Source organism: Phyllostomus discolor, chromosome 4, assembly GCF_004126475.2.
Source record: "Phyllostomus discolor isolate MPI-MPIP mPhyDis1 chromosome 4, mPhyDis1.pri.v3, whole genome shotgun sequence".
Classification (NCBI taxonomy): domain Eukaryota; kingdom Metazoa; phylum Chordata; class Mammalia; order Chiroptera; family Phyllostomidae; genus Phyllostomus; species Phyllostomus discolor.
Genome location: NC_040906.2, coordinates 131,341,126 through 131,367,784, shown reverse-complemented (window position 1 = coordinate 131,367,784; position 26,659 = coordinate 131,341,126). Strand labels below are relative to the sequence as shown.

General features: G+C 36.3%; 1 protein-coding gene across 1 annotated transcript in view; it reads left to right on the top strand.

The window, feature by feature from the left end:
- LOC114494052 (protein eyes shut homolog) overlaps positions 1 to 26,659 on the top strand; it is a 294,169-nt gene that overhangs the window by 242,839 nt on the left and 24,671 nt on the right. Inside the window, 1 exon segment of the mRNA XM_036022595.1 lies at positions 3,860 to 3,972. Within this exon segment, the coding sequence (XP_035878488.1) occupies positions 3,860 to 3,972 (113 nt within the window).

Genomic DNA, 26,659 nt, shown 5'->3' with positions numbered 1-26,659 from the left:
TAAGGTATAGTTAGTTCACCAACTTCAACTCTCTTTAAAGGAATAAGAGCAATGGCCATCCATCGAAACCCAAAGACAGAACTAAAAATTCTTCTCTTAATATAGTGATGGAAAAATGAAATATACAGTAGTGAAGATATACCTAGAACTTTGAGACAATCCAAGTTCGAAATTAAAAATAAAATTCTTATTATTACTGTTCTGTACAATGAGTCTCACACTTGTTACTATGTGGTGGCATACTACCTTTCCATGTCACATTGTTTAAAAATAACTGGGAGTCATTATTTCATTATTTGTCTTGAATAAAAATAAGAACTGGATTTGAGATATTGCAGGAGTGTATGTAAGTACAATATTTTTCTTTTTGAAAGGAAGATAACATGCAACTTTCCCACTCCTATAATCTAATATAGGTGACCTTGTATAATTTCTTATATTTAATGAAGCTATTTTATGTTGTTATATTATAACTTGTCATATCAATTATGCATATTATGTTTTCCTTTTACTTTTAGGAGTCCTATCCAAGAAACCTAACCAGATTATTATAAATTAATCCAATTCAAGGGAAAACTTTTCTCAGCACCACAAATTTTCTAAAAACCATGAGATTGGAGTTTAGTATTTCTGGGTACACATTTAACTTTTTACAAACTAAAATTTCCATATTTAAAGTGAAAAGTACATACATGAGATCAAATAACCCATCCTGAACGAGACCACCTGAATTTGATGTCTGAGAGAACTGGAGAGTTGTGAGTCTATGAAACCATGAGAAACAAATTTGAATTTATTCAATTTTAAAGGCTATGGAAATTTTTTCTTGCCATTTTCAAAATCCAAGGTGAATAAATTAATGTTTATATTTTAACCCACAATATATGCATGAGATTGAATCATAGAATTCCAAGAAGTATCCCAATAGAGTAATAATCATAGAATCATTTTTGGAGCATTTTTCATAGCTCTCTGGTAAAGTTGTATTTATTTAAAAAGCTGTAACTTTCTCTGTACTCTTCATTTTAATAAATAATAAGGATCTTCATAAGCACAGAAAATGTATTTTTAAATACACACACACATTATGCCATTGTTGAGCTATGTTACAAAGTTATAACATTTACAAATCATTGCCAGCAAAAGCATTTTTCTGAAACCATTTTATTTTTTGTTTAATTTTTAAATATATTTTATTGATTATGCTATTACAGTTGTCCCATTTTTTTCTCCTCTTTATTTAAAATATACTAACTAAAATGTGATGTTTCAGAAAAGGTAGATGCAAACTTTATTTTTAAATCTAAAAATTAGGTTTATGTTTAACTGATAAAAACTAAATATGAAAACCAAAAAGATTAATGAAGCTTATAAAAACTCTAAGCTAACATCAATATGTGGTTGCCTCTCTCGTCCCATATACTAGAGACCCAGCATGTTCCCTAGACTGGGAATCAAACCAGCAACTCTTCAATTCTCAGGCCAGCACTCAATCCACTGATCCACACCAGCCAGGTCTATAAAAGACACAACAAAAGAGGGGTAGGATCAAGTGTGGGAAGTGGGTATGACTGGTGGGGGGAGTGGTAAGAGGAAAATGGAGACAATTGTACTTGAACAAAGATTAAGAAAATGTGAAAAAAAAACTTTACACTACCAATTACAAGTTGATGCTTTCCCTTCTGCAGCATATAGAAGCCAAATGTTCTTTTTTTTCCCCTTGGAATCAACTGACTTCTTTGTAAACTTACTGTGTGAAATATTGTTTTATTTTCTAATTCAGTCATTTTTGACACTTGATGGAATGTTACTTGTTGAGAGGGTTTGTAGTACATTTGAGCATACATAGGAAAAAGGAAGAAAATATTTAAAGGTTATTAAACTAAGACTAAGTTAAAAGATGAAATAAAATATATTCACCCTAAAGTTTCTAAACAAGGTTAAGGTCTTATTCTCTCGCTTGTTTATTGCAATAAACTGCAATATTGCAACTTTGCAGTAAGAAACCAAATCTTGAGAATGGTAAATATTTTTAATTCAGAAATCAAAACAGACAACTTATTTTTCAGTGAATAAGTTCAGTGATTGCCCTAGTCATAAGTTGGTCCCGCTTAGCTTGAAATTATTAATAATATTGAAAGCATAACAGAAACAATACTGCTTATTTCTAACTATTCAGTTCTGAGATGTGCCCCCTTTTAGTTTTCCTTTTTTACATAAATTTAAATGTATATAGACACATATTACTGGTGTATTATATTTACAATGAATAGAATAAAAAGTCATATTTATGTTTATCTTTAAGAGGTTATATTCGTTCCTCAAAGCAAATGCTTTCCAATGTCCTTATTTTCTCTTTTTGCTTTTGGCCGTTTCACAATCGTTCTGGATACCATGCATTGCCTAGGTTATTCTTAGAAAGGATAGGCCACATGAGTGAACATGAAAGATAGGTAGAATGCATCAGGGCCATAGGATGTCACAAGTATTTGCAGCTTACTCAGTTTTCTTTGAGTCCAGGTAAAACAATGTTTCTTGATGTTTCTATAGCTATGAATGGAATAAGGTACTAATGTATGAAAGGAAAAGTGCCAGGAACAAAGATAAAAGACGGAAAAGTGTATCAGCTTTTCTCTTCTGCCATTTTTCTTTCTTTATTTTTATAAAGAAACGTTTTCTTTTTTAAGATTTTATTTATTTATTTTTAGAGACACAGTAAGGGAGGGAGAAAGAAAGGGAGAGAAACATCAGTATGTGGTTACCTCTCACATGCCCCCTACTGGGGACCTGGCCCACAACCCAGGCATGTGCCCTGACTGGGAATAGAACTGGCAACCCTTTGCTTCACAGTCCAGTGTTCAATCCACTGAGCAACACCAGCCTTCTTTTTTTTCTCTCTCTCTCTTTCTTTCTTGTTTTTATTGTTGTTCAAGTACAGTTGTCTCCATTTTCCCCCCACCACTCTCCCTGGCACCACCCATCCCCACGTCCCACCATCAATCCTAACCTCCTCTAGCATTGTACATGGGTCCTTTATACATGTCCCTTGAAGACCCTCCCATTTTCTCCCCTATTACCCCTCTCCCCATTCCCCTCTGATTACTGTCAGTTTGTTGTTTATTTCAATGTCTTGGGTTATATTTTGCTTGCTTGTTTGATTAGGTTCCACTTATGTGTGAGATAATATGGTATTTGTCTTTCACTTCCTGGCTTATTTCACCTGTTATAATGCTGTTAATCAACAAAAATTAAGTGCTGGGGAGGCTGTGGAGAAAAGGGAACCATAGTACATTTTCGGTGGGAATGAAGACTGGTGCAGCCACTGTGGAAAATAGTATGGAGTTTTCTCAAAAAACTAAAAATGGAACTGCATTTTGACCCAGCAATTCCACTGCTAGGATTACATCCTAAGAACACTGAAACACCAATCCAAAAGAACCTATGTACCCCAATGTTTATAGCAGCACAATTTATAATAGCCACGTGCTAGAAGTAACCTAAGTGCCCATTGGCAAATGAGTAGATCAAAAAACTATGGTACATTTACACAGTAGAATCCTCTATCATTTCTCAATGATAATTCACTATAATAATTAAAACATTTTCTTTAATCATATAGAAATAATCATGTATTTCATTTAGTAAGATTATAGACTCCCCATAATTTTTTAATAAGCCACCTTATTCAAAAATTTTGAAAAAAATTTTTCCTACTAATTTTTGAAATTATTTATGAAAAGAGTTGAATTACTTTCTACCAATGTTGAATAAATGAAATCAGCCCTACAATCTGATGCTGCGCTCTGACCAGTTTGCAACATGAAGAAAATTGTAAAAATTCTCTCTCCCTCTTTCTTAGATTCCTGGACCAATTGAGAATTTCACTGGCTGCATAGAAGTTGTAGAAGTCAATAATTGGAGGTCTTTTATCCCATCCAAGGCAGCAAAAAAAATTAACGTGGATAATTGCAGGTAAAACACCGCTAATGATTTTTCAAATAATTGTTCAAATAACTACACCAAAAGGTAAAATTTCCACTTGAAATCATCTAATCAGGACTAGACTATATTCCTTTCATTTTGATTTTTCTTCACATTTCCACATTCCAATTTGCTTTCTTGTAGATAATAGAATTTGTAAGCTATATGCCAATTATGTTGGAATATCTATTTACAGTGGGTTTCTTCTTTGTGTTGTATAACAAACATCATATAACAAAAGATCAGTAATTCAGAATTCAAAAACATCATCTATCACAGTGTGTAAATAAAAGCACACTGATAGTCAAGCATGCAGTTATATTGATTGTTCAGGGTGCTACAATGTTTCTTGTTTTGTCTTTTATTAATGTTTTTTTATTGTTGTTCAAGTATAGTTGTCACCATTTCCCCTCAATCATGGTCCCCCACCCCAGCCATCCTCTCCTCCTACCCTCTATCCTACCCCCTTTGGCTTTGTCCATGTATCCTTTATACATGTTCCTTGATGGCCCTTCCCTCTTTTCCCCCAATTAACTCCTCCCATTTTCCCTCTGGTTACTGTCAGATTGTTCTTTATTTCAGTGTCTCTGGTTATACTTTGTTTGCTTCTTTGTTATGTTGATTAGGTTCCACTTACAGGCGAGATCATATGGTATTTGTTTTTTACCACCTGGCTTATTGGACTTAGCATAATGCTCTCCAGTTCCACCCATGCTCTCATGAAGGGCAGGAGCACCTTCTTTCTCTTTCTGCTGCATAATATTCCATCATGTAAATGTACCATAGTTTTTTGATCCACTCATTTACTGATGGGCACTTAGGTTGCTTCCAGCACTTGGCTATTGTAAATTGTGCTGCTTTGAACATTGGGGTGCATAAGTTCTTTTGAATTGGTGATTCAAGATTCTGAGGGTATAATCCCAACAGTAGTACAGCTGGGTCAAAAAGCAGTTCCATTTTTAGTTTTCTGAGGAAATTCCAAACTTTTTTCCACAGTGACTGCACCAGTCTGCCTTCCCACCAACAGTGTACTAGTACAGTTCCCTTTTGTCCACAATCTCATCAGCACTTGTTGTTTTTTGATTTGGTTATGATGGCCATCCTAACTGGTGAGAACTGGTATCTCATTGTGGCTTTAATTTGCATGTCTCTGATGGCTAGTGATGCTGAGCATCCTTTCATAAGTCTCTGGACTCTCTGTATGCCCTCCTTGGAGAAGTGTCTGTTCAGGTCCTTTGCCCATTTTTTAATAGGGTTGTTTGTCTTCTTGGAGTGGAGTCATGTGAGTTCTTGATATATTTTGGCAATCAAAGCCTTGTCTGAGGTATCACTTACAAATATATTTTCCCATATAGTTCTTTCCCTTAATGTTTCTTTCTTTCACTATATCTCTCTCAAAAAGTTGTCCTTGTGCTTGAATTGCCATCTTGGTGACACATTCCTTTCAGATAATCTTCTCTTGCCATAGAAATCTCTACATGTGTTGAGGGGAAGAGATAATACAGTTAATACAGTATTAGGCATTAATGTATCATATAAATTGGTTAAAAAACTCCCTGACAGTTAAAGAATGGATCATTTTTAGAACCTTGTAATGCATTGGAATATGTTCACACAAGTTAGGTAAGATGCAGTGGTGATGCAGGATAGCATAAAAGCCTGTTTGTCAACAGCAGAAACACATTAATTATTCTACCAAAATTTTTAGAAGTACTGAAATCCTACTGTGTGCTCTGGTCCAACATGAATAAACAGTCACAATGTGACCATTATTAAGGAGTTTATAGTGTAGTGGATGAAATGTTTAAATGGATGCATGACTATGAAGAGTGCTAAGGAAAAAAACATAGAAGACTATGAAAACTGCACATATTCGAATAAAATTCAGTGGGCTCCTTTATAGTGAAGGGGATAATTGTTTATATTTAATAATTAAAGAAATGCTTTAGAAGGTTCAATAATTCGTTCTGCTTTGTGCTGATACATTTAAAATATATTTGTGACACCTATTATACAGTGGCAGGCAGGGTGCTGTTTTCATTTGTTTGTTTGCCTGTGTGTTTTGCTTCAAATCAAATGAAACTTAGTATCTTACACTACATAGACTAGATGGGTCCCACCAATTTTTTTCTAAATCAAACACCTGTTAACTCCTTATATTTTACCATTTATTCCTAATCTTTAAAAAGTTTATCTCCATTTTGCTTGATTTTCAGTTAGAAGTATTTTATAATAATTATTTAACATTTAGGTTCTTTATTCCTTACCTTCTCGCTTAAATACTGTGATCTGGTAACTGTTATTAATTATAAGTAGTTACTAGGTAGTAACTTTATTAAAATAAATGCAATCCTTTCATACTTTATATATTCATCTGCTAATTTTAATGATATGATAAACATACATTTTTCTACTAGTATTTTTATAAAAGTGAGACATTTAACTTTTGTTGGTAGGGGTAAGTATGAAAGAGAAACAAAGCCTGGAATAGTAGATGTTCAAAGATTTGCTGTATAAAGTATCTCGTGATTCTGCTGTGTGATTATTCCTTCACACAGATGTTTATTATGAGATTCCTTTTTAGATTTACTATGCACAGTGATTCTCAAGGATTTTTGTCTTTATACTCTCAAAAATTATTGTTGACTGCTAAGAGCTTTTTAGAAAACACTGAATCCAGTGTTTTGAGTCTTATTTATCCTTAGAAAATTGAAAAGTCTTAAGTATATTTATTATTTAATTCTTATAAAATAAAAAGATAAATAAATTACATATTAACATAAATAACATAAAATAGAGTATTTTTATGGAAAGAAGCTATACTTAACAAACATAAAAATGATAAAAAAGTATAATGTTTCACATAGTTTGCAAATATTCTTATTGTCTGGCTAAGTAAAGACAACTTAATTCTCATATGTGCCTCTGCATTCAATCTGTCTGATTGAACATTTGCAAAATAATTGCTCCACTGAAGTAGTTGAAGAAATCTGGCTTTACACACATATATTTGGACCTGAAAGGGGTTTTTTTTAAGGAGCCTTTTCAGATAATTGGGAATATCTTTCTTTGATATTATACCAAAACTTGGTAATAATAGATTGCTAAATGTTAGTTGTAATGTGGAATGTGAAAGCTTGATCAATGAAACTTTCACACTCTTAAAACCCATTTTACTTTTTTATATTTTGAATGGCTCTTTTACCCATGCACAATTTTATACTATAAGTGCAAAATATTTGGCTTATTTTTGAATTATAAAAAATTACTATTAAAACATCAAAAAATCTTATCTCTCTCTTTCTTCTCCTCTCTGTCTAAAAATCAATCAATAAATAAAAAATCTTATCTGTGAATAACCTCTCCAATCTCATCGGAAAAGTTTTTAACTATTGTAAAGCTATCAAACTCATAATAGTGTGTAAGATTTTCCCAAAATTCTAATTTAGCTGTTGCTCAACAGCTAAAATTTTAACATTGGCAACAATTATCATTAGTTATTTTCTTTGAAGTGACAGGCTCATTTTGTTTTTGAGGAAATATTTACCTAATATCTCAGGTTGCATAGTTTAAATGTTAGTGGTTCTTTCAAGTAAAATTACGTTCCACATAAAAAAGCAGCTCGCTGGTCTCACACATCAAATAATCACACAAGTACTTCTCCTTGAGACAGCGGTCACACTTCAGCATGCAGCAGAAGTACTTCATGCATATTCCCCTTTTCATCACACACATTATTTTAAAAAATACATATATTTATAAGTTACAGTTCTAACAAATAAAAATTTTGCCACTGCCTCAAGTACATTCTCAACTGAAATCAGCACTTTTCAACTATAATGGAGAATACTGTACCTGTTATTATAATTGGGTATCAACCATGTGTATCCATATGGAGGCATTAGCAGCTTTATCCACCATTACCCTTGTACCATCGGTGTGAATGTAAACACAGTGAAATAGTCAAATAACATTTTGGTGTCATTATTAAAAATATGTATTTTAACCTCACAGACAATCTGAAAGACTATTGGGGATTTTTCAGATAACACTATGAGAACTACTGCTTTCCATTAATTGGGCTCATGGTTCTCCATTTACCTGGTTAATGAAGAGAACAAAGCTCATCTACATAGATAGTTACTGCCACAGTGGAGGACTGTGTGTCGTCAGTTTTATTTCAGAGACTGTAGGCTACAATTTTATTAATTATAGAAAGAGATGCTGTCATTGAGATGCCAAACTAAAATTAATACTCACCCCAGTCTTACATAAAGTAAGATGGATATCCCCACAATTTGTGGATTTCTTGCTTCATGTTTATTGATACATTTTCTTTTTAATTGAAATATTTTATTGTTTATCCTCTGAGTTGTCCCAATTTTCCCCCATTGTCCCCCTCCACCCAGCCCAACCCATACCGCCACAGTCAATCCCCACACTGTTGTCCATGTTCATGGGTCATTCATACATGTTCTTTGACTAATCCCTTCACCATCTTTCCATCAGTCCTGCCTCCCTCCTCCCCTCTTTTACAGCTGGCAGTCTGTTCCATGATTCTCTGTATCTGGTTCTGTTTGGCTCATTAGTTTATTTTGTTCATTAGATTCCACTCATACGGTATTTGTCTTTCACCAACTGGATTATTTCACTTAGTGTAATAGTCTCCAGGTCCACCCATGTTGTCACTTTTCCTTTTTTTTTTTTTTTTTTACTGCTACATAGCATTTATTCCATTGTGTAAACATTCCACAGCTCTTTTACCCACTCATCTACTGATGAGTGCTTAGGCAGTTTCCAAAGCTTGACTATTGTAAATAGTGCTGCCATGAACGTAGGAGTACATATATCGTCTTGCATTGATGCTTTGGGATTTAATTGACCAAAGGACTTTTAATGAGTTAATCCCCTATGACATTCATTATACATCTTTTGTTCACCTCAAAGCTTCTAGGAAATAATTTATCTTTTCTATAATATTTTTTAAATTGTACTGTTTATACCCTTAAAATTTATTTTACTCTTATTAATAATTTTTTCTTTAAAATATATAATATAATGATTTCATATATAGATACATACATAGTGAAATCATTTCTATAGTTCAAGCTAACTAACATATATATTTCCTCACATAACTGCCATATTTTTTAAGGTGATAGCACCTGGAATTTATTCTCTTAGCAAATTTCCACGATTTTAATATGGTCTTATTAAATGAACTGTAGTCCTCATGCTATACTTTAGATTTCTGGCCTTGTTCATCCCACATGACTGCGACTTTGGTTTTTTTAACCAACGTCTATCCCTCAATTCCCAACACCTACCCCACCCTGGTTATTACTATCTACTCTCTGCTTCTATGTATTAGACATTTTTAGATTCTACTATAAGTGAAATTATACATTTTTTGTAGCATCCATCTTATTTCACTTAACATAATGTCCCACAGGTTATCCATGTTGTCATAAATGGCAGGACCTTCTTGTTTAAGACTGAATAATACTTCCTTACTGACATAGATTTCACAACTTATTTATCATCAACAGACATTAGGTTGTTTCCATATTTTGACTGTTGTGACTAATGCTTCAGTGAGCATTGGGGTACCGATATCTCTTTGAGGTACTGATTTTATTTCTGTTGGACACATGACTAAAAGAGGCCTTCGATGTGTGGGTCACCGGCCAGCAGTGATCATGGAACACTGCGGATGGCTTATTGAAATACGAGAAAAACATGCACAGAGACAGACCAGTTTCTGTGGAGAAGTAGGGACAGATTGGCCACCCCCTCTAGTGGGGAGTGTGCTGATTTACCATCCAAACCGGCTTTTTTTGGGTTCCTTTTGCATAAGAATTCAGGTAAAGCACACTACTCATTGCTAGAAGTAAGGATCAAACAATAGGTAACGAGGAACTCTGAGGGTCTCTTCTGAGTCAGGGTCAAAGAGCTGTAAGACTTTAAGAAACAAACTTCCTCCTTGGACCCTTCTCATTCCACTGAGAGCATTCTAAACAAAGCAGGTTTCACAGGAATTTACATGTTCTTTCTTAGGCCTGATCGCTGGGGGAATCCACCCTTCCCAGCACAGGGTGGCACCACCCTGTCATTGTTTCTTAGGTGGAGCAAGGGAAGTAAGGCAGTCAAGAGATTAAGAGATTTTCTTGCAGAGCAGGAGGACTAGGCTTTGTCAAAGCCAAAGGGCGAGAGTCCATCACCCCCTTATGCTGTAGCCCCCAAAGTCCTTCTTTTGGGGGCCTCCCACGTGATCATGCCTGTCTTAGATCATTCCCCCCTTGGGGAATCTTACCCGTCATTGGCTAACTGACTAAGCATTGGGGTCCAGGCAGGGTGAGGTATGAAGGAGCAGAAGCAGCGCTCCTGTCAGGGAGATAAGCTTGTCTCCTTGGTGGCTTATGGTTCCAAGGGTGTTCCCTTAGCCTTAGCCTAGGCAGGGGTTACAGCTTCTGATACCAGACAGGGTGGTTCCCAAGAGGCCTTGCTGGATCATATGGTAATCTATTATCAGGTTTTTAATAATAATTATTTGTGTGACGTGTCACATGTGATGTCACATGTCACACATCACACAAGTAATTATTGTGCTGAAGTGTGACAGTTGCCTCAAGGAAAAGTACTTGTGTGATTAGTTGACATGTGAGACTAGTGAGCTGCTTTTTTATGTGGAACATACTTTTACTTGAAAGAACACCTAACATTTAAACTATGCAACCTGAGATATTAGGTAAATATTTTCTCAAAAACAAAATGAGCCTGTCACTTCAAAGAAAATAACTAATGATAATTGTTGCCAATATTAAAATTTTAGCTGTTGAGCAACTCTTAGAATTTTGGGAAAATCTTATGTACTATTTATTAGACAGGGCCTCCATATTATTTTCCATGATGGCTATACTAATTTACAAGGCCCTCTTAACTTTGTAGCCTTACCAGTACTTGTCTTTTTTTTTTTTTTTTTTTTTCTGTAATGACCATACTGACAGGGCTGAGGTGATATCTCACTGTGGATTGGATTTGTGTTTCCCTGATGATTAGTGATATTGAATAAGTTTTCATATACTTGCCAGCCATTTATATGTCTTCTTTGAAAAATTGTCTGTTTATGTCCTTTTTAATTTTTTTTTATTTCTTGAAGTTCCACGTTAGCTGGCATTGGCAAAATATAAAATTATAATTGTTCTTTTAAAAAATGTAATTTGTTTGTATTTCTGAAAACATAGATATAAAAGTCACCTACATTATACCACTTGGTATTAAGCAAAAATGAAAATTAAGTCATTATTGAATTTCTTCTTTTTAAATTCCATCTTTATTTAAAATAAGGACAAGCCTATCTTCCAAATGAAAATTACCCACACAATCTTACAAATTATGCCAGAGACTGACTTCCATTCACAGAAGCAACAGCCTATTTTAATTATTTTTATTAAGCTGGATGAGGGAGAGAGGTCAAGTCTTGGGCAAACTTAATTTTCAGACTGTGCAGAAATGAACATTATTCGAAGTTTCTTCACCCTTTTCTTTAACTCATGACATTGTTGTCATCAACTCCAGAGCTGAAATATAAGATCAAAACTCTGATTATAAATATATATCATCTTTTCTTTTATTTCAAACCTGGATTTTCATTTTATTTTTTATTATTATTTTATTACAGATGTCCAAATTTTTTCCCTTTGCTGTCCTCCATTCAGCCCAACCCTTGCTCCTGTAATCAATCCCCACACTATTTTCCATGTCTGTGGGTCACTCATACATGTTCTTTGATTAATCCCTTCCACTTCTTTCCACCATTATTCCCCACCCCTCCCCTCTGGTTGCTGTCAGTCTGTTCCATGTTTCCATGCCTCTAGTTCTATTTTGTTCATTACTTTATTTTTGTTCATTATGCTCCTCTTATAAGTAAGATAACATGGTATTTATCTTTCACAAATATTGTATTCTTCATTTTCCTCCTGTCTTTTACTTATGTTTCTGTGTCCTTTTTCATGCTGACATAGTTCCCAGTAAGTTTCTTGTTGCTTCCATAGAGTCCTTTGTAGTTACCACTGAGGTCCTTGAGCATCCTTGTAACCATTATTTTGAACTCTATTTCTGATAGATTACTTGCCTCAGTTTCATCCAGCACTCTTTGTGGGGATTCCTGATTTCCTTTCATTTGGGGGTTGTTTCTTTGTCTCCCCATTTTAAGCGACTCTTCTTGTCTGTGCCTGTGTATTAGATTGATCTGCTTTGACTCCCTGTCTTTGTGGAGTGGCCTTCTGTGATGGGAGTCCTGCGGGACTCAGTGATGCAATCTCTTTGATCTCCTGAGCTGGATATTCTTGGGATGTCACTTATGCCATTTATGTTGGCTCTCTTGTAATTGGGTTTGGGTTGTTGTTGGGTCATTCTCTGGTGAGTTCTCTCCAGCTCTCTGACTGAGAATCACACTGCATACTATGTTTTGTATGCTGTTGTACAGGTGCTGCCAGAACAAAATGAAACAATGCAGGAAACAAAATCCACATCTGCAAAAATAACCCCCACCCACAACCACACCATCAACAACAAATGAGCAAATATTAATGAAGGTGCTTGGACATTAAGACTATTGTAAGAAAGGAAAAATGAATATGAGATGACTAACTGACAGACAAATTATTTCGAGAGGGTAAAGACATAATAAGAGTAAGGAATAGAAACAAGGCAAAGAAAAAAGGGAAAATTTACATTGTAAATAAAAAATGAAGTAAGAGAGCAAAATGGAGTAAGTAAAGGAAAGAGTATAGTATGAGGTTTAATTTTTTTAATGCTAAAAATGTAGGAACAAAATTAAAGGAAAACATCTACCACAACAATATCAATAACAAATGAGCAAAGATTAATACAGGTGGAAAGGGAATAAGAGTGAATAAAAAAGAAAGAAAAAAAGCTTATGAGATGTCTAAAGGAAAAAACAGTGATTTTGAGAAGATAGAGGAAGAGGAAATAATAAATATGAGGAGTGAAAACCAGGCTAAGAGAGGGAAAAAGTAAAATTTTAAATGGAAAAAAGAAAGGCAGGAGAAAGGCAAAATGGAGTAGAAAAGGTGAACAGTAAAATCTGAGATTTGAAATACAATAATAATGAACATCTAGGAATAAAACTGAAGAAATGCAACAACAACCACCATATCATGCATAGATTAACAAAGGTGGGGAGGGAATAAGGATATTGTAGGAATGAGAAAAAGAATGGTTTTGAGAGGCTATAGAGAGGAGTAAGAATTTGAAATAGAAACAAGTCACAGAAAGATAAAAACTAAAATGTAAAACAATAAGAAGAGGAAGGAAGAAGGCAAAATGGACTAAGAGAAGGGAGGAGTAAAATATGAGATTTGAAATAAGTAAAATAAAAAAGTAGTGAAATAACAGGAACAAACTTAAAGAAAAAGAAAAACTATTAAAAAGCTATGTAGGAGAAAAAATAATGCAAATAATGAAGACCACAGTGGAATTTGTCAAAATAGATTGTAGTGTTTGGCACTGTCTTCTCTTTCTGGATCTGCCCCTGGTGATGTCAGATGGTGTCCTAGTCTAGTCCTAGGCAGCCTGTTCGAGACTACAGGCAATCCATAGTCTGTGGCTGTCTCCTTCAGGCTTGAGTGGTACCCACTGTTCTGCCCTGCTGGCTTTCCATCAGCATAAGGCCCAGAAGTGGTTCATCTAATGTCCGTCACTGCCAGTCCTAGTTCCACCTGCCTCCAGAGAAGGCCTCTGGTGAGACTGGCAGGGTAGAATCCCTGGGTCATCCCTGGGGGCTTCTGTTCAGCCTTCAGGGAAGATGGTGGGAGTGTTTCCCTGCCCCCTTGCCTCCCGTCTTGGTCCATCTCAGATTATTTCCAATAATGTATGGTTTTCGGTGAATTAGCTGTCTGTTCCCTGTGAGGGGCCAATCTGTGCAAAATGGACAGCTCTTTCCTGTTTGGTGAGAGCTGTGTAACAGCTGAGGCAGGGCAGGGCCCTGGACACCCCTTGTTGCACCTGTCTCTAATCTATTTGCTCCACTGGTTTCAGTGGATCCGGACCCAAGGATCCAGTGTAGCTCATAGTGTCTGATAGAGGTTCAGAAAGGGCCCTGTCAGAGCTTATCTTTCTTTCCCCTGTGGATATGCCCCGAACATGGGGGTTCCTGAGCCTGGCCTCACTAATCTGCAGAGCCTGCAATCCCACAAGTGGGGGTTGGGCATACCTGAGTATGAGGGGACCTGTCTGGCTGCAATGAATCTGAGGCTTTCAGCTCCTGGCCATCCAGTGTCCAGCCTGCTGCTGTTATATAAGACTCAGGCCAGAACTCTCCACTGTGCACAGTCCCTGCTCACCAGCCATGCTGGGTCGGATCCCATAGTCCCTTCAGTGTGACACTGTCTGCTCTTCCTGTGCAGCTGGACTCATTGGGACTGAACTGAACTTTCACACTGCTTTTTTTGCTGGAAGAGCCACTGCAAGCACATGCACAAGCATAGCATCCCTTTTGAGTATTGGGTCTTGCCTCAGCTTCTCTTTTAAAAGAGTCTCTATGCAGCCCCCTTACTGCAGCACTGAACCCTGAAGCCCTAGGCCAATTCTCCAGAAGCTCTACCTCCCCAAATAGCACAAAGCCTCTCTCTGTCAGGGCTGACCACAGCCTGCCAGTGCCTCCAACAGTTTTAGCTAGAGATTCTCTCTGGAACTCTCCCAGGTAGCTCTGTAGCTGTGGACACATTGCATGCTTACAAGTCTCTCCCAGTTAGGGTTAGTGGTTTCTCTGTGTCCCTTGCCATTTCTTAATTGGGTTGTTTTGCTGTTGAGTTGTGTGAGTTTCTTATGGATGTAGAATGTTTAGCCCTTATCAGATAGGTGGTTTGCAAATGTTTTCTTCCAATCCATATGTTGCCACTCTCCCGATTGTTTCCCTTGCCATGCAGAAGCATTGTTGTTGTTGATGTTTGTTTGTTTTTAATGTAGTCCCACTTATTCATTTTTGCTTTTGTAGCCTGAGGTTTTAGTATCATATTCAAAAATAATTTCCAAGGCCAATATTAAGGAGCTTTCTCTATTCTTTGTAGGCTTTTTACAGTTTCAGGATGTACATTTTAAGTCTTACATCTACTTTAAGTTGATTTTTGTTTATGGTATAAGATAATGGTCTAATTTCATTCTTCTTCATGTAGGTATTTAGTTTTCCTAACACTGTTTACTGAAATTTATTTTAAATTTGTAGATTTATATTGAAGATATATTAAATTTTACAAAGATATAAGATAAACTATAGCAAGTATTTTTTTTAATCATTTAAGGTTTGAAACTAAAGCTATAATGAAAACTTTGCTTCATAAAGTCATGCTATGGAAAATGTTTTAGCTATATTTTAAATAAATTCCATTGTTTTACAGCTCTGCAGAGAAAATGTAGAGGTGATCTACTATATACTTAAAAAATATATACATGTTATATATATATATATACATACACACACATATTGTATATGTGTGTATATATAAATATATAGATATATTTCTTATGTACAGTTTTGCTTTCCGTGGTTTCAGTTACCCATGGTCAACCATAGTCTGAAAATATTAAGTGGAAAATTCAAGAAAAAACAATTTATAAGTTTCAAATTGCATGCCATTCTGAGTAGCATGGCAAAATCTTGTAATGTTGCACTCTCTTATGCCAGGACACAAATCATCCTTTTGTGCAGTGTATCCACACTGTAGGAGCTCCCTGCCCATTAATCACTTAGTAGCCATCTTGGTTATTGGATCAACTGTAGAGGTGTCATAGTATTTGTGTTTAAGTAACCCTTATCTCACTGAATAAGGCTACATTCACAATTCTTAGTATCATTTATTATTATCTTGTTTTATTTTAGTAGTTATTGTTAATCACATACTGTGCCTTACTTGTAAATTAAACCTTATATAGGTATTTATATATAGGTAAAAATATAGCAAGGGTTCAGTACTCTCCCTGGTTTTATGCATCCACTAGGGGTCTTAGAACATATGCCCTAGGCAAAGGAGGGACTGCTGTACCTTCTCAGACAACTAGACTCACTCCTGTATATCAAAGATATTTTGGGGTTATTTTTTTTTCTTTTTGCTTTAAATTATGTGGCTATCTTAAATTTGGGGGGGTAAAAGAATATATATATATGTATATATATATATATATATATACACACACACACTTGGAAATAAGATCTTTTTATTTATGCACTTTCCATATCCAAATTAGATAATCCTAACAGTCTTAATAATAAATAAAACTTAGAAAATGCATAGTTAGTATATCTAAACATAACTGAATTTTTTACATCCATTACATCTTGTGATATTTTTAATACCTTCAACGGACTTCACAATATTTTAAAATTATTTTCTCCTCTAGAATTCCATAACTGATTTCATCACACATTTCAGGATTCTTTTGTTTTGAGTATCAGTAAAGTTTATGATTAAATATGAGAAAATGAATAGACACATGAGTTTCCCAAGACTAAACACAGATTTGTGTCTAAAGATATATTAGAGGCAGACCTAATAAGTTAATCATTGAATTCATTGAATATCTAGGCTTTATCAACATATAAGGTGACTAATTGCATATTTGTGTGTATACATGTGTTATGTAGCCGCTCTGAAAACATTTGCAACACAGTGACCAGGTTTGTGGCATCATACTCTCCTTTGATGTGTATAACAATGACTTGAGTCTATGCATGTGCACATTCTGTCCTCCCCATGATTACTAGGAAACTCATATTTAAATGCATGGCTTTTGTCATATTCTCTCTACTTATATTCTTCCAGCAAACTGATTCCTTGACGGCACCTACACTCTGATTTTAAAGCTCAGATCAATCAGGTAGAAAAATGAGAAGAGTAACTATGGAGCCACACTTTGAGTGGTGGCTGCACCACTTATCTGTGTAACTTAGTGCTTTCTTCGTTTGTAAATGGCAATGGTAATAATCACACCAGACATGAAGTGTTGCTCTTGGAAATGCATAATTTAATATGTACTTTTTAACTTTTTCTGAATAGTGCCAAATACTTAATATGTACTTTATCATGACTAGCTATTGTTTTCATTGCAATTGATATTATTCATTGTTCTTCCTCAAATGAAAAAAGTCAACATAGTACTGTGGAGGATACTGGCCAGCAGTATCCACCTCGGCTACGGATGTTCATCAACATGTGAGAAAAACATATACAGAGACAACCAGGTCCTGTGGGGGAATAGAAATAGCAGGGCCACTCCTCACGTGGGGAGCACCTTGACCACCTCTCTCCTGGAGGGCACCATGGCCACTCTCTCTCTCTTGTGGGGAGAGCGCCTCATTCCCCCTTGAAGAGGCTTTTTACTGGTTTCATTTGAATAAGAATTCAAGTAAAAGCTCATTACTCATTGCTAGGAAGTAAGGATCAAACAATAGATAACAAAGAAGTCTGAGGGCCTATTTTGAGTCAGGGTCAAAGAGCTGTAAAACTTTAAAGAACAAACTTACTTCTTCCTTGGGCCCTTATCATTCCACTGAGAGCATTCTAAACAAAGCAGGTTTCACAGGATTTTACACATTCTTTCTTAGGCCTGACCACCCGGGGAACCCACCCTTTTCAGCACAGAGCTGCACCACTCTGTCATTGTTTCAGGCTTAGGTGGAACAAGGGAAGTAAGGCAGCCAAGGGATAAGGAGATTTTCTCCCAGAGATGAGGACTCAGGCTATATCAAAGCCGAGGAGTGAGGGTCCATCGTCCCCTTTTACTGTAGCCCCCAAAGTCCTTTCTTGGGGGCCTCCCATGTGATCGTGCCTGTCTTAGATCATTTCCCACTTGGGGAATCTTACCCATCATTGGCTAACCAACCAAGCATTGGAATTCAGTTATGAATGAAGCAGCAGAAGCAGTGCTCCTGCCAGGGAGATAAGCTTTTGTCTCCTTGCTGACTTACAGTCCACGGCCACTCCCTCAGCCTTAGCTTTGGCAGGGCTTACAGCTTCTGATACCAGGCAGGGCAGTTCCCAACATAGTACTTCTTCCTATATTTTTCCAAAGTACACTTGGGAGTGTCAGGAAAAAGGGTCAAGTATTTCAGAGAATAGGGTAACAAAGGCAAAAATATGAACCTTGAATATTAGCTATTCTTGGTCTTTGAAATCCCCTGCCTTTCCTACATCAGGGTTTTCTTAAAGATCTGCCCTTGGCCTCGGTGCTGACCTTATTCTAAGTTGTGTGCCCTCCCTAGAATTTGTCCTTATCTCATTATTCTAGAAACCCTGAACAGCTCATGCTCTAGAAACTCAATTTATTTTTGTTCTGTCATGTTGGAAAGAGCTATTAACTTTCATAAAATCCTATTTTTTTTTTTAGTTCTTAGCCATGCCCCAGGGCCTGTGTTTTCAGAATTAAATGTTCTACCCTAGTGTTTCACAAATAAAGACACTTCTTTCCCTAAAAGCAAGTTAAAATGTATTATTACACATGTTTAATCACAAAACACGGTTAACACACTGAATGCCAGGACTGCTTCTGTTGTGTGATACAGGTAGGGAGCAGAGAGCTGAGCCACTAGTCCTGTGGAAGTGGGTTTGAGCCACACTGGTGTATTTTATGGTAAAGGAGTTAAAGTAAATTAGATATTCCAAGTTTCAAAGTCCAGCTCTGCTGCTTATTATTGACATAACCTTAACAAAGTTATTTAACTTCTCTGTACTCCAGTTTTCTTACCAGTACAGTAAGGACTGTGATGACAGCATCCTAGCATTGACAGGAGGACTGAGTGAAGTGGTGTATAGACAATGCATGTAACACCACACCTGGACACAGAGAGTGCTTCCATTTCTGTAGCTAGTCATCTTCACATATGTTTATTTGACTACACATGCAATCAGCTAGGAGAATAGTCATCTAAGAAGAATAATGCTCATTTTATTAAATGGTGTTACCCTGATAAATTCAACAAAAATTAAAAGAATAGTGCATTTCATAAGTACTTCAAATGTGCTACCTTCATTAAAAACATATGTTTTCCTAGAACAAAATAAACAAAATAATATACTAAAATAAATTATAATAGATGCAAAGACACTTAAAGTACAAATATGATATTCATAGGTTTTGTTACACTTTAAATTGTGTTCATTTCTATTCCAATCTAAGTTTCTTATTTTGAATAAGTTTTTTAACTGAAATATATTTTCACTTCTCAGCACTGTAGAAACTTCCTATTGTTCTATTCCTGGCTCATTCATATCTTCATGTATTGTATGTTGTCCTTGACAATAGAAAGACATCAACATTTTGCTTTAAAGTATATTTCGATACTTGGGAAATTAAACTTTCAGGAATAAGAAACTATTTTTAGTTCTAGAATGAAACACATATTATTGGATGTACTTATACAAACACAATCATATTTGGTAAAATTTGACATGAATATTTTTTCAAATGTTACTATTTGAGGTTCTGGTAATATATAATATGTTTTATTATTATGAAAAATAGAAACATTGTTTATTTTGGAATAATAGCATTTATGGCAGTGTTGATGATTAATGATGGCTCTGCAAAGCTGTCTCATGTGTTCAAAACTGCTATGAGACTGGGAAGTGTCATATACCTCATTGCCCTCAGGCTTCTGGATACTGCAGACATATTCAATGTTCAATTTCTGTTTTTGGTATTAATGGATGGTAGTCTTCCAAATGTTTGTCATTGCTTTCAGAATAAAAGTTAAGTTCTCTACTAGCTTTTCAAAAAAAAACAGTTTATGCACTCCTTTTGTGATATAGAATTGCCCCACAGAAATAGTTGCATAGCAAAGAACAAACTTGCTCAGTCCTTTCCACTACCCCCCATTCCTTGCATCCATTGTAAGTGGTGTTCATGAGCTACTCTTCTTCAATGAAATATGAACTAAAGTAGTGTATGATTTCTGCCCTGTGATGTTTAGGAAGAGCATTTGCTGTCATTTACCGGATGTGAAGGACTTCAAGAATCTAACATATGACTGAAGCTTTTGAAGTTTAGAAAGGCTGACCGTTTCTAGAACCCCTCCCAAACAAAGAATTAAGAATATATAATAAATAGAACAACACAGACTTATTAAGATATTTTATATCAGTGAGCTCTGGCCAAGTGGCTCAGTTGGTTGGAGAGTCATCTATACACCAAAAGGTTGTGAGTTTGATTCCCAGTTTGGAAGCATATGGAAAGCAAATGATCCATGTTTCTCTCCCACATAAATTTCTCTCTCTCTCTCTCCAGCCCCCTTGCTTCCTTTCCTTCTAAAAATTAATAAGCACATCCTTGGGTAAGGATTAAAGTAAATATATATAAATATATATATGAAAATATATATATAAGTCAGTGAATTATAACAAGTTGTACAGCAAAGATTAATTCAAAGGAAGCTCCACCCCCTCCAAACATATGTTCAGATGACCCCAAAGTAGCTGTCATTAAGTTGAGAGATAAATATATAAGAGGAGAAGAAAAAAATAAAATAATAATAAAGCCAGTATGGGAATTAGGCCAAAGAAAGAACACTGCACATTGTTATTAATGTGAACCAGACTAAACACAAATAGATCAGTGCTTCCTAATTGCTAATGGAAGTGCATTGCCAAGAAAACCATGGGCCTCAATAGAAATAAACAAATAACAGCAACTGTAACTCTAAAATATCTTTAGGGTCTGAAATTTATACTAGCATGAAGCACTATATGAGGACTCTGTCTTCCCCAAGGAGCACACACTGCATAAAGCCCATTTCAGACATAACCAGAGGCAGGACAAGGGACAGGGAACTCACTCCCCAAGAGAATAGGTCTAATCAAGGAATTCTCTGGTACCAAAGCAGAAAGAAGGTATCACAATGGTAACTCAGCTGCTTTTCATCATTGCTGTGTATCGCCATTTCTGCCTTTTGGAACAGGCCTTTTTTGCAATTATCCTGTCCCTGCACCAATGGTTTATATTATGGGCCAAGATTGTTTTGAGTTTGTAGCTCTCCAGACCTTAAGAGGCTACATCCAGACCCAATGGAAAAGACTGGACATCACCTAGAAATTATTGCCTTTGAGCTGAATGCAAAGCCTGGATGTGATTTTGTGCTGTTTCTCCTGGGAAGGGACTGGGTATACTGTAGGAGGAAAGGGGCATGTATGGATATTTAGTGGCAGAGAAGCACAGCCCGCTGTCAAAGTAATGTGGAGCTTTTACTAAAGGTAGCAGCCAAAACAGTGACACCTTTTCCAGCTACCTTGCCTGTGAGTGAAAGGTCAGCAAATTGCCACCACAGGCTAACTTCAGCCACTACTCCTTGCAAAGCCCAAACAAGGTTTGGGCACAAAGGTGTGCCCAAACAAAACCAAACCTTTGTTCCAAGGTTTGGAACAAAGAAGGTTTTCCACATTTTTAAATAGTTGGGCATTTTTTGAGAGAATCATGCTTTGTGACACTTGTAAATTAAATGAAATTCAAATTTCAGTGCCATAAATAAAGTTTTGCTGGAACACAGCCACACCCAATCCTTCATCTACAGCCCCAAAGCTGAGTAGTTGTGACAAAGATGGATGGCCCGAAGCACTGCAAGCATTTACTGTCTAGCTCTTTACAGGAAACGTTTGCCACTCTCTTATATAGGGGGTACCACAAAGCTGGTTGCCACAAATGCAACATGGAGAGGAGTGAATTATGGCACTGACCCAAGCCTATGAGAGGTGCACGATTCTTCCGCACTCTCTCTTTTCCTTTCATTTTCTTCCCTCAGCTCAGGCTGGATGTACAGGACTGTACCTTAGCTAATGGTGGAGTCACAGGATTGAAGAATCCTGAAATCCCAAATAGTCTCATGGAGAAATCCTGTCCCCCAATCCCATTGATTGGGAGCACCAGCATTAGACTGCTAAGTGAGCAAATTGAATGATTCTGTTAGATCACTGCAATTTGGTGGTTTATTTTTATAGCAATGTGGGTTATACAAACTATTATAGGCTTCTAAATTCTTAACTTAGCTAAAGTATTATGAGTTTTTTTTTGTCCTTGAACATTCTTCCTTAGCTGATTGCATTCTTCCTTTCAGCTTCTGTCTCACCAGTCCTCTATACTTACCTATTCATTTCTCAGTATTATAATATTTTAACTTTGCTATGCTAATAAATAAAAAAGAGTTTCTGTCATTCAGAAACTCACAGCATATTACAGGGAGAACACACTGACAGACAATTATCATAAAAGTGGCAATTACAATGATATAAATACTACTTGGTTGCCATAAGAGTGATGGTGATGGATGCAAAGATACCAAGAGACACAGAGAAAGTCATCTAGAATAGGTACAAGGTATGGCTTAGTAGCACACAGTCATCTATGCCAGGCTCTGTCCTTAGAGAGACAGCAGCCCTGGCCTTTATTCCCAGAGACACTACTCAGCTGCAGCAGATACTGTTTGGAACAGTAGACAGTCCCTTCCAGTCCTTCAAGAGGCTTGTTGATTACCATTATCTAGCACCTCTCAACTTTTCTGCAGATCCTGACAATGTGGCTCTATTAGTTATATGTGGCATAACTTCAGAAAATCCTGTGTGCTTACTATGAGACTATAAAACTCAAAAATCAAGTTCTAAAAAAGAAAGATTCATGAACACAGGCAACTGTCTAGTGATTGCCAGAGGGAAGGAGAGTAGGGAGAGAAAAAAGAAGGGGAAGGCAAGGGTACTTGACTTAGGGTAATACACATATAACATAATATGCAGATGGTGTGTTGTGGAATTGTACCCCTGAAACCCTGGGAAGGGAAAATGCCCAAATGTACCAGACAGCAGGCATATCAGAATCAGAAACTATGCCTTGTCTCCCTCTTTCAGAACCTGAAACAACTTTCAAATTTTGGGGAAAAGTAGAGGCTTCCTATGCCATGAGAATCCCTGCCATAGTGAGAAACTGGTGGGTGGAGATTGCACTCCCCAAGTGTATTGGGTACAACAAAACAAAAAAACACAAGTCACTCTTCTAATGGATGTAAATATAGGTGGGGTGTTATGTTGCACAGAAGAGAGTCACCTATCTCAGCTTGGGAAAAGTTGTGTTTGATTTACTGAGGCAAGAATACCTGAACTTGGTTCTAAAGGAAGAGTTTACCAGAAGAACAGAGAAAAGTTTACTAGATAAAGAAATACAAATTTTTTAAATGGCATATCTGATATTGGAGCATAAATGCAAGACAGAAAGTTTGAGTGATAAGCCTCACAATGTAAGCTCAGATCAGATAGTGAAGGTTTGGTAGGTTAAAGAGGTCAGAGCTGCTGAGAATGAGGGGTATGTTCAAATCAGCATTTAGATGGACCAGCTGCATTACTCCATGTAAACTGGAGCCTGAAAGTGAAGATATGAGACTGGAATTCGGGAGACCAGAAAGGAGGCTATTTCAGTCATCCAAGAAAAAGTGAGTTCCTAAAACAAGTCAGCATGGACAGAAATAGAGAGGAATGGATGCATCTGTTATTTAGAACAATGCCTGGATTTAGCTACTGAGTTTCAAGTAGATTAAGAAGAATCAAGAAGAGAAAAGGAGAGGGGAGTAGAGCTTGTATATGAGATTGTGTAGCCTGGCAGGGTACCTCCTGGCAGGAAATTGGACTGATGGTTTGGTCTCACAGTGCTGTCTTGGAGGCCACGTAAATGACTGCCTCTGCAAGAGAGAAGAATTTGCAGCTAAGGCTGGAAGGAATAACCCTCTAGAAGCAGGTGAGGCAATGGGGATCTCAAGTGGTGCTTATAAATGTCTGATATAAATAGCAATAAAAATTTGTTTTACATATGCAGAATTTGAACTCACAGAATTAAGCCTCCAGCTACATATGTCCAGAAGGCAGACTTATATTAGGGAGTCTGTGGCTTAAAGTAATGACTTTACATTTAAAAAGTAAGTGTGAAAATATCAAATATAGGCCCTGGCTGGCATAGCTCAGTGGATTGAGCGCGGGCTGAGAACCAAAGTGTCGCAGGTTCCATTCCCAGTCAGGGCACATGCCTGGGTTGCAGGCCATGACCCCCAGCAACCGCACATTGATGTTTCTCTCTCTCTCTCTCTCTCCCTCCCTTCCCTCTCTAAAAATAAATAAATAAAACCTTAAAAAAAAAGAAAATATCAAATATAAAAATAACAGATTAAACCAGAAAAATGAATAAAGACAACTAAGGAAAGTTTGTAGAGTGAGAAGAGCAGTGGGTCGAATACAAAGATCTAAGCACCATCTACTTTTTTTAACAGTTATCAATCCATGAAGCAAAAGAAAGAGATGATTCTTTTGAGAGTCTCAAACTCCTTGTTCTGATGTCTCCTTGCAACAGAGTATCATATATCAGTGACAGAGTGTTCTTCATAGGTGTCTGTGTTACCTGGAGTGCTTTGTAATTAATCTCTTTCATTTGGGGGTCACATCAGTTCAGTCATTTATTCAATTATTCAAAAATGTATATTAGCTCCCCTGGTAAATGTTTGGAGTTCAATGAAGACCTTCCTAAATTTGCTTGGTTTTTGACTCCCTAGAACTTTCAAGGGGTTACTTCACACCAGCAATGGAGACTCCAAATGTTCCCCATGACTCAGCTATGATAAAATGGTAATCTTTCTAGTTTGTTATTAAGCATGAGACATATTTTTCAAGATATGGAGGACATTTAAGATATTGTGTTCCTACTAAATAAAATGATGTCACAGTATTCGCTCGAAAGACAGAGCTTGGTGTTTTGAAGATTTACATGCACAGCTGGTGGCCATATTGTCTCATGACATTCAAGAAGCACCAATCCCTCCACATTGCTCCATTGCTAATGTTGCAAAGATTATAACTGCCAAGGCAACACACTTGTTACACACCCACTTGCTAGCTGTTATGACAAGTCTACTGAGTTACAAATTGATTTTATTCATTTCACTGGCTAGTAAGAATATGCAGCATTCATTTATTTTTTATATAGCATATATGTGTTTCACATTTATTTTTATAATCTAGTAATCACTTCTAAAAGTTTTAGATAATAAAATCCTAAGCATTTAATATAGTATAATTTTAATATTTTGTAGAAGCTTTATAAGTGTGAATATAAAGATATATAAAACTATATCACATAAAACTGTTGTCACATTCTGAGTGGCACATGGATTATTTTGTGACAAATATTGACGAACAATTGCATAGTTCCTTTTTGGCTGTCATTGAAAGAGCGTCTAAAGGCAGTGATTTAATTAAGGCAAATTGAGTGGAAAATATCTGGCTTTTCAATGTTACTTTTCATGTACAGGGTTTTAACTTCTAACTAACCATTAACCTTTGGCACTGACTTTTTTTATTTCAATTATTTAAAATGGAAACAAACTTTGGAGGCTTTATTTTCATATATAAACTAGTCCTATCTCATTGAGCATCCAGCTTGTCTAAATTCTGTACTGGAAAGCCTTTGTTTTTCTGTCATTGTGCAAGATGGTGAATCAGACAAAATTAATATTGTATACATATCAAGAAAAAAGAGTTAATTCACTAAAGACAAACTGATTGAAAGATTCCATCAATGTTAAGCCCATGTAACTATGAAAGTGCTAAAAATATCAAATAAAACACATATTAAGTCTTAGTCCCTAAAAAAAGTGAATTAGTCAAAAATATCTTTTTTTTACATATATATCGTAAATCATAGAACTTGTTAAAGAAAACCTGCTTGACAGTGTGATGGACAAGATGATTTAAGGTCCTGTTTTCCAATTCAAATATCTCTTACTTACATCTCTCTTTTGAAGGTTCTGCAGTATCAATGCAAAGCAGAGTACCTGAAAGTGGTCCAGTTTTCATATTATTCTCTTTTTCACATTGAAGCATAGCTACATGAGTATCTTTATTAGTATAAAACTTTTCTGGTGCAAACTATACGTACTTGAAACCAATAATCTGTTGACTCTAGGAGAAAGATTTCCAGTGTAGATAACTGATACAAAATGAAAATCAAGCTCTGCTGTATTAATCATATCATTTCTCCCTTTTGTTAGGGAAATGTGTTAAAATCCCTCAGTATTTAAAGTATACACTACTTTTCCCTGGCCAGTGTAACTCAGTTTGTTGGATCATCATCCTGTAAACTGAAAGGTCGTGGGTTCGACCCTGGTCAGGACACATGCCTAGATTGTGCGTTGGGTCCCTGGTCAGGGTATGTAGAAGAGGCAACCAATAGATGTTTCTATCTCACATAGATGTGTCCCTCCTTCTCTTTTTTCCTCCCTTCCCTTCTCTCTAAAATCAATAAGCATGTTCTCAGGATGTTAAGCATGTTAAAAAAAAAATGAAATTTAAACTCCTTCAACTCCATATAGGTTTCAGGATAAAATATATGCCCTTTGGCAGGGCTTAAGCTAATGACAGTTGTACAGGTAGGGCATCAGAGCTGCAGCCAGGGCTAAGTGAGATGTATGAGCTATGAATCTTCCTCTGGGAAAGGACACTCATATTTGTTCAAATCTCATTGTGTTGCCAGAAATGAGCTAAGTACGTTATTTCACATTAAAATAATGTATGTGGAACATCTATTACTTGTTCATATTGTAGGTGAGAAAACTGAAGTAAGAAGTGTTTAGAAGTGTATCCAT